Source organism: Carcharhinus amblyrhynchos, chromosome 8 (assembly GCF_965287045.1).
Source record: "Carcharhinus amblyrhynchos chromosome 8, sCarAmb.v2.hapA, whole genome shotgun sequence".
In the NCBI taxonomy this organism is placed as follows: domain Eukaryota; kingdom Metazoa; phylum Chordata; class Chondrichthyes; order Carcharhiniformes; family Carcharhinidae; genus Carcharhinus; species Carcharhinus amblyrhynchos.
Window position 1 is genome coordinate 125,019,410 of NC_137331.1, and position 15,173 is coordinate 125,034,582.

General features: G+C 44.8%; 1 protein-coding gene across 2 annotated transcripts in view; it reads right to left on the reverse strand.

Annotated features, from left to right (window-relative positions):
* The window catches only part of rmc1 (regulator of MON1-CCZ1), an 84,420-nt gene that overhangs the window by 27,440 nt on the left and 41,807 nt on the right, over positions 1-15,173 (reverse strand). For both annotated transcript variants that reach the window (XM_080194762.1, XM_080194761.1), the window contains exons 7-11: positions 8,529-8,626; positions 7,866-7,955; positions 7,676-7,781; positions 4,399-4,510; positions 1,900-1,944 (exon numbers count right to left, since the gene is read on the reverse strand). In XM_080194762.1, coding sequence (XP_080050888.1) covers positions 1,900-1,944; positions 4,399-4,510; positions 7,676-7,781; positions 7,866-7,955; positions 8,529-8,626 — 451 coding nt within the window. The remainder of the gene's footprint in view (positions 1-1,899; positions 1,945-4,398; positions 4,511-7,675; positions 7,782-7,865; positions 7,956-8,528; positions 8,627-15,173) is intronic.

Below are 15,173 nucleotides of genomic sequence, written 5' to 3' on the forward strand. Positions count from 1 at the left end.
GGAAACATGGCAACTAATTTTTAAAAATGTATTTATGGGACATGGGTGTCACTGGCTGGCCAGCATTTATTGCCCATTCCTAGTTGCCCTTTGTGGGGCAGTTGAGTTAATCACATTGCTGTGGCTCTGGAGTCACATGTAGGCCAGACCAGGTAAGGATGGCAGATTTCCTTCCCTAAAGGACATTAATGAACCAGATGGGTTTTTCCAACAATCGATAATGGTTTCATGGTCATCAGTAGGTTCTTAATTCCAGATATTTTTATTGAATTTAAACTCCACTAGCTGCTGTGGTGGGAGTCGAACCTCGATCCCCAGAGCATTAGCTGAATTTCCAGATAATTGTCTAGCGATAATACCACTGGGCCATCGCCTCCCCATAAACTAATTTGTGCATAGCAAGCTCCCACAGATAGCAATGTGGGAATGATCAGATAATCTGTTCATGTGATGTTGATTGAGGGATCACTGTTGAACAGAACACCATGAATAACACCCGCGCACCCCGCCCCCCCCCCACTCTTTTATATTCACCTGAGGGCAGACAGAGCCTCGGTTTAACATCTCATCCAAAAGACTTTCTTCTTGTGTTTGGTCACACGTTTACTAAAACTCACTTCCTCAGCAATTGTCTTCTGCTCCCTTAATGTTTTTGATTCACCCAAGATCATAAATACCTCTGCGACATGCAGCATTTCTCAAGGCTTCTTTTTACATTACAGGTGCAGGCGTAGCTGACGACTTCACCTCCCAAATTACCATGGATAAGGTAGTGGTGAACTGCTTCCTTGCTCGAATGGCTTGTTTGGTCATTTCAGGAAACAATTAAATGTCAACCATTTTGCTGTGGGACTGGAGTCATAGATAACCCAGAATGGGTAAGCATGGCATTAATGAACCAGATGGATTCTGCAATGTTAACCATGGTGGCACAGTGGGTCGTACTGCTGCCTCACAGCACCAGGGACCCAGGTTCAATTCTGGGCTTGAGTCACTGTCTGTGTAGAGTCTGCACCTTCTCCCCGTGTCTGCGTGGGTTTCCTCCGGGTGCTCCGGTATCCTCCCACGGTCCAAAGATGTGTGGGTTAGGTTGATTGGCTATGCTAAATTGCCCCTTAGTGTCAGGGGAATTAGCAGGGTAAATACATGGGGTTATGGGGATAGGGCTTGAGTGGGATTGCACTCAGTGCAGACTTGATGGGCCGAATGGCCTCCTTCTGCACAACAGGGATTCAACAACAATCCGGTATTAGCTTTTTAATTATAACTGAATTATTGTGGTGGGTTTTGAACTCAGATCCTGGATCATTAATCAAGGTATCTGGATTACTAATCCAGAAATGTAAACATTATGCTATTGTACCCACTTCCTGAGATCCACACTCAATGTTGTGAGCTCTCTTGGCCTGTTTTTTCAGTAGTATCAACTCACTATCTCAGTGCTGTACTGACTTACAGTTCATTTCATCCTAAACATCACCTGCCGCTTTAACAAAACACTTCCTTTTAGATGTAAAGCATTGCAAGCTTCAATGATTCAAGAGATATAATGCCCTCCATCCGCCCCCCCCACCAATCCTGTTGATGACTCAGTCATTCCTTCCAATTACTATTGTCTTCCATCCTATCACTAACCTCCCCGTTCACCTTTCCTCCCCCAGCCCCTACGTTCTGCAAAGATGTACCTCTAACATTTTACCATCCTGATGAATTGACCTGAAACCATTAACTCAGTTTGTCTCTTGCTCTCTCCATAGATGCTGTCTGACCTGCTGAGGATATTTCAGATTCCCAGCATCGGCAGAATTGTGCTGGTTTTACAGCTTATCCCAAAATTCCCTAGAAACATATATTTTAAATGTCATAATTCATTGGTGTACAACTTCCTCTGAAGGATACAAAGTTCACACGGGACTGGACTTTGAGTTGTCACAGCTGATGGACCTGCCACAGAATTTCAAGACATTATGACAATATTACACAGAATGAAACTGTTGCGTAAGATGCAATTTCTATGTCAGGATTTAATGTCACTAGAGTGTTATCAAACAAATGTTGATACTGAGACACATAAGGAGATAACAGAACAGAAAATCAAAAACTTGATCAAAAAGAGGCACTGAAAGTTTGCAAAGGATATAGATAGATATAGTGGGCGAGGATCTGGCAGATGGAGTACAACGTTGGTAAAAGTGAAGTCATCCGTTTTGGTAGGAATAACAGCAAAATGGACTATTATCTAAATGGTAAAAAATTGCAGCATGCTGCTGTGCAGAGGGACCTGGCTGTCCTTGTGCAAGAATCATAAGGAGTTGATTTGCAGGTGCAGCAGATAATTAAGGCAAATGGAATTTTGTCCTTCATTGCTAAAGGGATGGAGTTTAAAAACAGTGAGGTTATGTTGCAGCTGTATAAGGTGCTGGTGCGACCGCATCTGGAGTACTGTGTACAGTTTTGGTCTCCTTATTTTTGAACAGTAAAGGAATTAAGGGTTATGGTGAGCAACCGGATAAGTGGAGTTAAGTCCACAACAAGATCAGCCATAATCTTATTGAATGGCGGAGCAGGCTTGAGGGGCCAGATGGCCCACTCCTGCTCCTAGTTCTAATGCTTTAATTTTCTTAAGAAAGGGTATACTGGTACGGGAGGGATTGCAGAGGAGATTCACTAGGTTGATTCCGGAGTTGACAGGATTGGCTTATGAGAAGAGACTGAGTAGATTGGGGCTATACTCATTGGCGAGGGAACGAGGGGAAATCTTATAGAAACATGTAAGATTTGAAGGAAGTAGATAAGATAGAAGCAGGGAAGTGGTTTCCACTGGCAGGTGAAACTAGAACTAAGGAGCATGGCCTCAAAATAAAGGGAAGCAGATTTAGGACTGAGTTGAAGAGGAACTTCTTCACACCATTTACCATTTATATAGATGATCTGGAGGAGAGGGCTGAGTGTAGGGTGTCGAAATTTGCTGATGACACAAAGATGAGTGGAAAAGCAAATTGTGTGGAGGGCGTGGAAAGTCTGCAGAGGGATCTAGATAGGCTGAGCGAGTGGGCGAGGACCTGGCAAATGGAGTATAATGTTAGGAAGCGTGAGGTTATCCACTTTGGCAGGAATAATAGTAGGAGGGATTACTATTTAAAGGGCGAAAAGCTGCTGCATGCTATGGTGCAGAGGGACCTGGGGGTCCTTGTGCATGAGTCGCAAAAACCCAGTCTGCAGGTGCAGCAGGTGATCAAGAAGGCAAATGGAATGCTGGCCTTTATAGTGAGGGGAATAGAATATAAAAGCAGGGAGGTTTTGCTGCGACTGTACAGGGTACTGGTGGGGTCACAGCTGGTGTTCAGTGTGCAGTTTTGGTCGCCGCGCTTGCGCAAGGTTATCTTGGCCTTGGAGGGAGTGCAGAGGAGGTTCACTAGGCTGATACCGGAGATGAGGGGGTTGGACTACAAAGAGAGACTAAATAGACTGGGTCTGTACTCGTTGGAGTTTAGAAGGATGAGGGGGGACCTTATAGAGACGTACAAGATAATGAAGGTGATGGATAGGGTAGAGGTAGAGAAATTCTTCCCGCTCAGAAAGGACAGTAGGACTAGAGGGCACAGCCTCAAGATAAGGGGGGTGGCAGTTTAGAACGGACTTGAGGAGGAACTTCTTCACTCAAAGGGTGGTGAATCTCTGGAATTCTCAGCCCATTAAAGTAGTGGAGGCTGCCTCGCTAAATATATTTAAGTCACGGGTAGATAGGTTTTTGGTAGGCAAGGGAATTAAGGGTTATGGGGAGAAAGCGGGAAAGTGGAACTGAGCCACTTCAGATCAGCCATGATCTTATTGAATGGCGGGGCAGGCTCAAAGGGCTAGATGGCCTTATGTTCTAATGTTCACACAAAAGGTTGTGAATCTATGGAATTCCCTGCCCAGTGAAGCAGTTAAGGCTACCTCATTGAATGTTTTTAAGGCAAGGATAGATGAATTTTTGAACAGTAAAGAAATTAAGGGTTTTGGTGAGTGGGCGGGTAAGTGGAACTGATCCGCTTCAGATCAGCCATGATCTTATTGAATGGCGGAGCAGGCTCCAGGGGCCAGATGGCCTACTCCTGCTCCTAGCTCTTACGTTCTTAAAAAGCACCTTAGTGGAGGAGAGGGAAATAGAGAGACAGAAGGGTTTAGTGAAGAAATTCCAGTGTTTAGGCCAGCATAGCAGAGAATAAAAGCCTCCAGAAGGGGGCAGAGGTAATGGTACTTAACAGCTCACTCGGAGGTGGGAGGTGGGAAGAACTTATTTTTAAAATTAGATCAGTTTTCAATGCAGATAGAAACTGTACTCAACAGTAAGTAAACAACCATCGAACTGTGCAAAAGTATCACTTCCGCTGAAGGTTTTTTGAGCTTACACACCTGCCCGAGGAATCTTGCATGGGTGAATGGATAGAGATGGAAGTACTTGATGATGAATCGTGACAGCTCCATCAAATTCTGCTCGCAGTTTTATATCAAAAATCATTGATGTCTGAACAAAATAAAACAAACTTCGAGGTTACATTTGAAGGCTGACAATTCTTCCCACTCTATCCGCTACAGTGACTCTATCAGCTTGGGAATTGCAGACCAGTGAGTCTCATGTCAGTGGTACGGAAACTACTGGAGAAAATTCTGAAAGAGAGAATTAATCTCCACTTGGAAAGGCATGGGTTAATTATGGATAGTCAGCATGGCTTTGTCAGAGGTAGGTCATGCCTAACAAATTTATTAGAATATTTTGAAAAAGAGATCAGGTATGTGGATGAGGGAAGTTCAGTTGATGTAGTTTAAATGGATTTTAGCAAAGCCTTTGACAAGGTCCCACATGGGACTGGTTGAGAAGATTGAAGCACATGGGGTTCAGGGAAACTTGGCGAGATGGATCAGAAACACGACTCATAGGGTGGTGGTAGAAGGTTGTTTGAGTGACTGGAGACTGGGGAGGGTCCAGGGGTGTACCAAAAGGATCAGGGCTGGGTCCCTACTGTTTGTTATATATATCAATGATATAGATAACAATGTGGGGGGAATGATAAGTAAGTTTGTTGATGACACCAAGATTGGGCAGGTGGTTAATAGTGAAGAAAATGGTCGTAGGTTACAGGAAGGGAATTAAGGGTTATGGGGAGAGAGCGGGAAAGTGGAACTGATCCACGTCAGATCAGCCATGATCTTACTGAATGGCGGGGCAGGCTCGAAGGGCTAGATAGAACATAGAACATTACAGCGCAGAACAGGCCCTTCGGCCCACGATGTTGCACCGACCAGTTAAAAAACAATGACCCACTAACCTAAACCAATCCCTTTTCGTCCATAAACCTATCCACGGATCTCTTAAACACCCCAAACTAGATGGCCTACTCCTGCTCCTATTTCTTATGTTCTTATGAAGATACAAATGGGGTTGGTCAGATGAGCAGAGAAGTGGCAGATGATATTTAATCCTGATAAGTGCGAGGTGATGCACATTAAGTAACAGGAGAAGGAAGTACTTAACAAATGGCAGGACACTAGGAAGCTCAGAGGAGCAGATTGGGTAATTATTCACAAATCCCTGAAGGCAGCTAAGAAGTTAAGACATATGGGACACTTGCTTTTATCAGTTGTGGTATAGAGTATGAGAGTAGAGAGGTAATGTTGGAGCTGTACAGGATGTTGGTTGGATCACAGCTGGAGTAGTGTGTGCAGTCCTGGTCCCTTACTACAGGAAGGGTGTGATTGCACTGGAGGGGGTACAGAGGAGATTCACCAGGATGTTGCCTGGAATGGAGCATTTGAGGAATCAGAAGAAACTGGATAGGCTTGAATTGTTTTCCCTAGAGCAGAGAAGGCTGACGGAGGATATGATTGAGATGTATAAGATTATGAGGGGAATGGACAGGGTAGGTAGGGAGCGGCTGTTCCCATTGTTGAGGGGTCAATTATGAGGGGGCAGAAGATTCAAAGGGAATTTGAAAAAAAATGTTTTCACAGAGTGGTGGGAATCTGGAAGGCGCTGCCTAGGAAGGTAGTGGAGGCCGGAAATCTTATAACCTTTAAAAAATATTTGGATGAACAGTTGAAACATCAAAAAATTCATGGATATAGGACAAATGCTGGAAAATGGGATTAGTGTGACTTTAATGGTAGTTGGTGTCAGTGCAGACTTGATGGGCTGAAGGGCCTTTTCTGCACTGAGTGACTCTATGACTCTATCGAGTGAGCTGCAATGCCAAAAGCCTTACATTAAGTCACTTTCAAAAGTTTCACAATCAAACAAGCTATCACACACTATCCTGATTAGGAACTACATTACCATTACTCAACTGTCATTGATTGGATCAAAGTCCTGGAACTCCCACCCTAACAGCACTGGCAGTGTAAGTCCACCATATGGATTGCACTGGATCAAGAAGGCAGCCACTTCTCAAAGCCAACCAGGGGTGGGCAATAAGAAAGATACCCACATCTCAAAAATGAATTAAAAAAAATACTTGTATTGGAAGCAGTTCAGAGAAGGTTCACTAGGTTGATCCTGGGATGAAGTGATTGTTTATGAGAAATATTGAGCCAATTGGGTCTACTCATTGAAGTTTACAAAAATGAGAGGTGATCTGATTAAAACATACAAGATTCTGAGGGGGCTTGACAGGATAAATACTGACAAGATGTTTCCCCTTGTGGGAGCATGTAGATTTGGGGGCATGGCTTAAAAAGGAATCTGTTTTCTCAGAGGGTCTTTAAAAGGAGAATTGCATTGGGAGAATGTGAAAGAACTTAGTAAATTCTTCATTCAGAAAGCCAGTGCAGTCATGCTGGGCCAAATGGCCTCCTCCCATGCTGTAATAATTGTGAGATTCTGTAATCTTTGGAATTCTCTTCCACAGAGAGAAGTGAAGGCTGGGCCTCTGAATACATCGAAGTCTGAGTTGGATAGATTTTTGATTGCGAAAGAAGTCGAGGGTTACAGTGATAGGCAGAGAAGTGCAGTTAAGATCACAATCAGATAACCCATGTCTTAATTAATTCTGGGACAGAATGGCCTGCTCCTTCTAATCTGTTATTCATTCTTTCCTACACTCCTGTCTTGTGCGCATGCCACATGCGTGTCCACTGATCTCCATGGAAAAAATTTCCACAGACTGATGACTCTCTGAGGGAAGAACCTCCATCTCATCTCTGTCTTAAATGGAAGACTCTTATTTTTAAACTATCTTTCCTAGTTTTAGCCTCAAATTAAATAGAGCTTTTAACAAATTCATTCTCCAAATTTAAATAGGACAAGCAGATGCCATTTGTAATTTTTATCTTGGCACTAAGATGATCATATGTCTTGTGGTGCAGTGGATAGCGTCCCTGCCTCTGGGTTCGAGTCGCACCATAGGACTTGATGGCCATTCATAAGACTATCAAAGCAGGTTGTGTGTCACCCTGCAAAATCCTTCTAAGCAGGCTGAGGGCTGGTGGTGAGACTCGGAGAGAGTACTGATCAGTCATGCTTGATGTAGAGTGGCGTCCCTCAAGCTATAAGCCTCTGGCTACAGACAAGCCAGGAAAAACCTTGCTATGGGAACAGATAAAAGTCTGCCTTGTGTACCATTGGGAAGAAAAAAATAACTCAGATGTTGCAAGATTGAATAGCAAGTAGGAAAGAGGCTAAAGGTAAATTCTTTACCTGTGAACTCTGGTGATGCACCACAACCAAATTATCAACAACGTTCAAAGCAAATTTTCCTGTGGTATTCAATTTTAATATATGCAGTTTCTTACACTGTCCATCCCTGAAATTAAAATACAGCATATATTTACAAAAACATTCTGAAATATAGTGGACGGAAAATGAGATTCCAATCAACAAATCTTACCTGGGTAAATAGTACAAGATCACTTCTGCCCCTGGGTTATTTGGAGTTCTTGGTTGGTGCTTCAGATAAAGAACGTAAAGTTGCCCATATCTGGTATAAAAGAGATTTAAAATAAATTACCATTGCATTCTTAAATTAACCCTGCAACTAGGATACATTGAGAGAAACAGAGCAACTGTAAATAAACAGTGAAGGGATTCCTTAGCACCATGGCACAATGGTTAGCACTGCTGCCTCACAGCGCCAGGGACCCGGGTTTGATTACCAGCTTGGGTCACTGTCTGTGGGGAGTCTGCACATTCTCCCTGTGTGTCCTCTGGGTGCTCTGGTTTCCTCCCACAGTCTGAAAGACGTGCTGTTTAGGCACATTGGCCATGTTAAATTCTCTCTTAGTATACCCAAACAGGCGCAGGAATGTGGCAACTAGGGGAATTTCATAGCAACTTCATTAGTGTTGACATAAGCCTGCTTGCAACACTAATGAATAAACTTTTAAACATTATTGCATCAACAGAACATGGTAACTGAAGAGTCAGGATTAAGCATAGCTGAATGTGCTTCTAGCCCGTACTGTGGATTAGCTTGTCTTGGTGTGGTAACAGTGTGAATGGTTTGCACCGATTTGCAATAACAGTCTGAGAAAAACAGCAGCTTTTCACTTACATAGTAGCCATAATAATATCAGAAAGGCAGAGGTTTCCAGATTTGGGAGAAGCAGGTAACTCAATTTCAAACTTTGACATTTTGGACATTGTTCCACTCTGGAAAGTAAAATCAGATTGATTCAAATCTCAGTACACAAACATTTGTGCCACAACTGCTTACCGTGACACAATGAGTTTGGCTGTGTGTGCTTAAACACAGCCACAGAGGGAAAATCAAGACCACTTTCTGAATAGGTAATTTGCTTAGTGCAATTGGTCACTGACCTACACTCACTCCTGACCAAGCAATATCATGAGCTCAAAATTCTAATGTCTGTCTTCAATCTCTCTACGGCTTTACAGCACCGCCCCCCTAGACAGGACAGACAAATTACAGACAACTGAAAGGTCTGCTGATCTCCGGCAGAAGTTTCTGGTCCCAGGATGCACTGGATCAGAAAATCAGAAAATCCTGCCCACAGAACCATCCTTTACACCCAGCGTTGCCAGGATGCAAATGGTTAAGAAAAGATGTGCATTTCTACAGCATTTTTCGTGACGTTAAGGTCTTCCTAAGTGCTTGACAATGAAGCTTTTAAGCACCATCACTGTCATAACGTGGGAAGCGTGGCAGCCAATTTGTGCACAGTAAGATCCCAGAGACAGCAAGGTGACCATGAGTAGATTTTCCCTCTCACGTAGGAATTCCACGTTACAGTTTAATTCCCTAATTTACATGAACTGCCACCACCTATTTGTAGGGTGGTGTATGATCCTAAAGAGCAGAAAAGGGGAGGGACCCGTCATCATTTCCATCCACGTCTGCACAGATCACCACATTTTTATTTTTTTTTAAACACGTTAAAAATTTGGGTCCACTCTCCGAGATCAGAGCTGTACCTTCCCGCTACCTCTACACTGAGTTCCTCAAAGTTTGACCAACTGTTTAATTATTAGCATTAATTCATCCCTCGGGGCCCAAATCCACTTCTGTGAGCTTATTAAGAACATAAGAAATAGGAGCAGGAGTAGGCCATCTAGCCCTTCGAGCCTGCCCCGCCATTCAATAAGGTCATGGCTGATCTGTCGCTGCTCAGTTCCACTTTCCTGCCCTCTCCCCATAACCCTTGATCCCCTCTCTTATCAAAAACCCATCAACCCGTGTCTTAAAAATATTTAGCGAGGTAGCCTCCACCACTTCAACGGGCAGAGAATTCCAGAGATTCACCACCCTTTGAGTGAAGAAGTTCCTCCTCAACTCCGTTCTAAACCGCCCCCCCTTTATCTTGAGGCGGTGCCCCCTAGTCCTACTGTCTTTTTTCAGCCGGAAGAGTCTCTCCACCTCTATCCTATCCATCCCATTCATCATCTTATACGTCTCAATGAGATCTCCCCTCATTCTTCTAAACTCTAACGAGTACAAGCCTAGTTTATTCAGCCTCTCCTCATAGCGCAACCCCCTCAACTCCAGTATCAGCCTAGTAAACCTCCTCTGCACTCCCTCAAAGGCCAAAATATCTTTGCGCAGGTGCGGCGCCCAAAACTGCACACAGTACTCCAGCTGCGGCCTCACCAATGCCCTATACAGCTGCAGCAAGACCTCCCTACTTTTATATTCAATCCCCCTCGCTATGAAGGCCAGCATCCCATTCGCCTTCCTGACCACCTGCTGCGCCTGCAAGCTGGGTTTTTGTGACTCATGCACAAGGACCCCGAGGTCCCTCTGCACCGTCGCCTGCTGCAGTTTTTCGCCACATAAGTAATAATCCTTCCTACCATTATTCCTACCAAAGTGGACCACCTCACACTTGCCAACATTAAATTCCATTTGCCATTTCCTGGCCCATTCGCCCAGCCTATCTAGATCCTTCTGCAGACTCTCCACACCCTCCACACAATTTGCCGTTCCCCCAATCTTGGTGTCATCAGCAAATTTCGACACCCTACACTCGGTTCCCTCCTCCAGATCATCTATATAAATGGTAAAAAGCTGAGGCCCCAGCACCGACCCCTGGGGCACTCCACTAGTCACCATCCGCCAATCCGAATAGCACCCGTTGACCCCCACTCTCTGCCTCCTATTTGACAACCAATCCTCTATCCACGCTAACACCCTACCCCCAACTCCATGTTCCCCGACCTTCTGCAATAACCTCTTGTGAGGTACTTTGTCAAACGCCTTCTGAAAATCCAGAAAGACCACATCCACCGGCTCTCCTCTATCCACCGCCCTAGACACATCCTCATAGAACTCCAGTAAATTTGTCAGACACGACTTCCCTTTAATGAAACCGTGCTGCGTCTGCTCTATCAAGCAATTCCCTTCAAGATGCCTCACAATTTCCTCCTTAATGACGGATTCTAACATTTTACCTACCACAGACGTTAAACTAACCGGCCTATAATTCCCCGCCTTTTGCCAGGCACCCTTCTTAAACAACGGCGTAACATTAGCCGTTTTCCAATCTTCCGGCACTTCCCCGGAATCCAGCGACGTCTGGAAAATAACCACCAAGGCATCCACTATCACCTCTGCCACTTCTTTCAGAACCCTCGGATGCATTCCATCCGGTCCTGGGGACTTGTCCACAATCAGCCCCCTCCAGTCTGTCGAGCACCGCCTCTCTAGTAACAGTAATGTCATTAAGACCCTCCAGTCCTACCACCTTTCCATCTCTAACACCCGGCAAATTATTCACGTCCTCCTCCGTGAAGACAGAAACAAAAAAGTTATTCAAGACCTTAGCCATATCCCCATCCCCTACCACTAGGTCCCCTTTCTCATCCTCTAAAGGACCAACGTTCACCCTAGCCAGCCTCTTCCTTTTTATATATTTATAAAAACTCTTGCTATCCTTTTTTATATTAAGCGCTAGCCCAGCTTCATAGTTTCTCCTACCCTTCTTTATCAACTTCTTTGTCAATCTTTGTTGACATTTCAACCTCTCCCAATCCTCTTCTCGCCCACTACTCTTAGCTACTCTAAATTCCTCCGCTTTTAATGTAACACTTTCCTTCACCTCCTTCGTTATCCACGGCTTATTACCTCTCCTCCTACGGTCCTTTTTGACCATCGGAATAAATTTCTGCTGAGCACCAAGAAAGATCTCCTTAAAGATCCTCCACTGCTCCTCAGCAGACCCTCCCTCCAACGCGCTCCCCCAGTCAACATTCGCCAATTCTTCTCTCATCCTACCGTACTCCCCTCTATTCAAACAAAGTACGCGTGTCCGGGAACCCACTTTCTCCTCCTCCATCTGCACCAGAAACTCCACCATACAATGATCACTCTCTCCAAGAGGACCCTTCACCGCAAGGTCCCTAATTCTACCCGCCTCATTACATAGCACCAGATCCAAGATAGCTCGCTCCCTCGTCGGCTCCAACACACACTGTTCAAGGAAATTATCCCAGCAGCATTCCAAGAACTCCTCCTCGAGCCCACCGCGTCCAACTTGGGTCGACCAATCAATATGCAGATTGAAATCCCCCATAACTACGGCCGTCCCATTCCCGCACGCCACACTTATTTGCACGTTAACAGCCCGCCCCACCTCCAGATCATTATTCGGGGGCCTATAGACGACACCCACCAGTGTCTTCCTCCCTTTGCTGTTCCTAATCTCCACCCACAACAATTCCACTTTCTGCTCTTTGGCTCCAATATCATCCCTTGCTACCACCTTGATGCTATCCTTAATCAGCAGGGCTACGCCACCCCCTCTTTCCTCCCGCCTATCCTTCCTAAACACTTGATAGCCCTGTACATTCAGCTCCCAGTCCCTGTCACCTTGCAGCCACGTCTCTGTAATGGCCACCAGATCGTATCCATTTGTGCTGATCTGCGCCACCAGCTCATCCACTTTATTCCGAATGCTTCGTGCATACAGATAAAGTGCTTTCATCCCAGCCTTCACCTGGACCCTATTTGCCGTAACGCCACCAACCATACTCACGCCCCCTACTCCCTCTATTATTGGGACATCCTCGGCCTCTTCCCTTACCTGTACCCTCTCCTTAACTTTAGACCTCATAACGTCACCTACCCTCACACCCTCCCCCCCCACAATTAGTTTAAAGCCCTGTCTACAGTCCTCCTTACTCGATTTGCCAGCACTCTGGTCCCAGCACGGTTCAGACCAACCCCATCCCGCCCGAACAGGTCCCACCTACCCCAATACTGGTGCCAATGCCCCATAAATTCAAACCCATTCCTCCCACACCAATCCCTGAGCCACCCATTCACTTCCTTAATCTTATCAACCCTACGCCCGTCTGCACTCGGTTCAGGCAGTAGCCCAGAGATAACCACCTTATCGGTCCTACTTTTTAATTCCATTCCCAGCTTCTCATACTCCTTCCCCAGATCCTCAGTTCGCATTTTGCCTACGTCGCCGGCACCCACATGTACCAGAATGACCGGATTCTCACCCTCCCACTCCAGGTTCCTCTGCAGCCCAGCTGCGACATCCTGTACCCGAGGACCAGGCAGACAACACACCCTTCTGTGCACCTTGTCATTGTGACAAAGGACAGTGTCAATACCCTTCACCCCACTATCCCCAATCACTACTACGTTCCTTTCCCCCTTCTCTTTGCCTATGTCCTGCTGCATCACTGTACCGTGTGCAGTTTGCTCACCAACCTCACCTGCCTCTTCCAGACTGGAAGCAAGAACCTCAAACCTGTTATGCAGATTAAGAGGCTGAGGCCTCCGCTCCTCACCCCCCTTCCTCCTCCCAGCCGCCCCCTCTTGTCCCTGACCCTTAGAGTTAGCCAGTCTAGGGGGGGGTGGATGTCACTTGCACCCCATTGACATTGGCACCCTCTCTCCCCCTGATGAGCCTCAGTGTCTGTAGCTCAGAGGCCAGCTCATCCACCTTGAGCTGGAGCTCCATCAGCAACCTGCACTTACTACAGACATGGTCACTGGGATGGACCCTGGGGTCCACCAGTTCCCACATCATACAGAAACCACACATCATATGCCCCTCCATTATTCACTGTCGCAGTTTTGAAAAAAATTTTTTTTTTCCTTGTTTTTTCAAACAAACTCACCTGGCCTTTTTTTCCTCAAGCCCTTTTTGATATTAAGCCCTATTGGCTCACTCTGCTTCCCACTCACTCTGCTACCCGCTGTCTACACCAGGCCTCCTTTTAAACCTGGCGCTGATTTAAAGCTGGCAGGCCCACAACTCCCTTCTAACCACTCCCTCAGAATTCTTAAAGCAGTAAATACAATAAATGCTTTAAACAGTTCTACAAAGAACAAAGTGCTTTAAACTTATTTTAAACAGGTTTTTAACAGGTAAAATCTTAGCTCTCTCTCTGCTCCTTCACTCGTCTGCTCCAGCAAACAATGGAAGGTTAACATCTGTATAAATTAACATCTGTATAAAGTCAAAGCTGTCTTATTTGGTTAGATTTAGAACACATTACAGATGAACTGAAGAATAAAGTATTAAAATGTTCCAGAATTCTAACAAAAACTGAAAATCTAAAACTGGGTTAGTCCTTTTATTAAAACAAAGGCACACACAAATTTTAGGATGAATTCTTCAGAACTCTAAACAGATTTTATCCAGTTATTAACTTGAGAGAGTTATCATTCCATTAAAATTCTGATTCAACACTTGGTTTTTTTCAAAACCAAGTGCCATGAAATTATTCTGCCCCAGAGATTAACTTTGATTGATTACAGGACTCTTTCCTTCTGAGTTCTTCACAATGTGCCCACATCCAATTATTCCTTTATCACGTTGTTCCCTCGCTCACTATCACAGAGATGGAATTCATCGTCACTGACTTGCCTTCCCACTGGATTACTGGCATTTTTCACTGTTGTACTCCCCCTCTGCCCAGTCATTAACTTTGAGCAATAAATATTTCTGATTCCATTTACCAAATTCCCAAGGCAAAAATTAAACAAACAATCTAACCAGTATATTTTGAGAATTGGGGTGGGCATTCATGGCAGTTAGAATTTCGGATACTTTTTCTATTCAGAAAATAATAAATTACATAATGTTTCTGCGTGAAAGTGTCTTAAAGTATTATAACATCATCACAGCAAAAACAGACCATTCAACCCACCTGATCTATCCTCCCACCCCTCTCCATCTAATCTATCGACATTTTATTCTATTCCCTCTCTCTCACGTACTTACCTAATTTTCCCTTTAATGCATTAATGCTCTTTAGTCTCAACTAGGACTGAGATGAGGAGGAATTTCTTCATTCACAAGAATGAAGCCTTTGGAATTCCCTACCCCAGAGGGCAGCAAAGACTCAGCCATTGAGTTTGTTCAAGAAAGGAATCGGAAGATTTCTAAATATTAAACTCATTGAGGGGTAAGGGGATAGTGCAGAGAAATGGCATTGAGGTAGATCAGCCATAACATAGGTGAATGGTAGAGCAGGATCAAGTGGTCTGCTCCTATTTCCTCTAAAACTTACCACCAGAAGAGTTCTAACCATTCTCCGGGTGAAGTAGTTTCTCCTGGATGCTCCATTGAAATTTTCAGTGAGTGTATTATATTTGTAGCCCCCAGTATTAGTCTCCCTACATTTACCCTATTGAACCCACTCACTATTTTAAAGATCCTCTTCAGGTCACCTCTGAGTCTTGCCTTTTCTAGCGAAAAGCTACGCAGTCCGTTCCTGC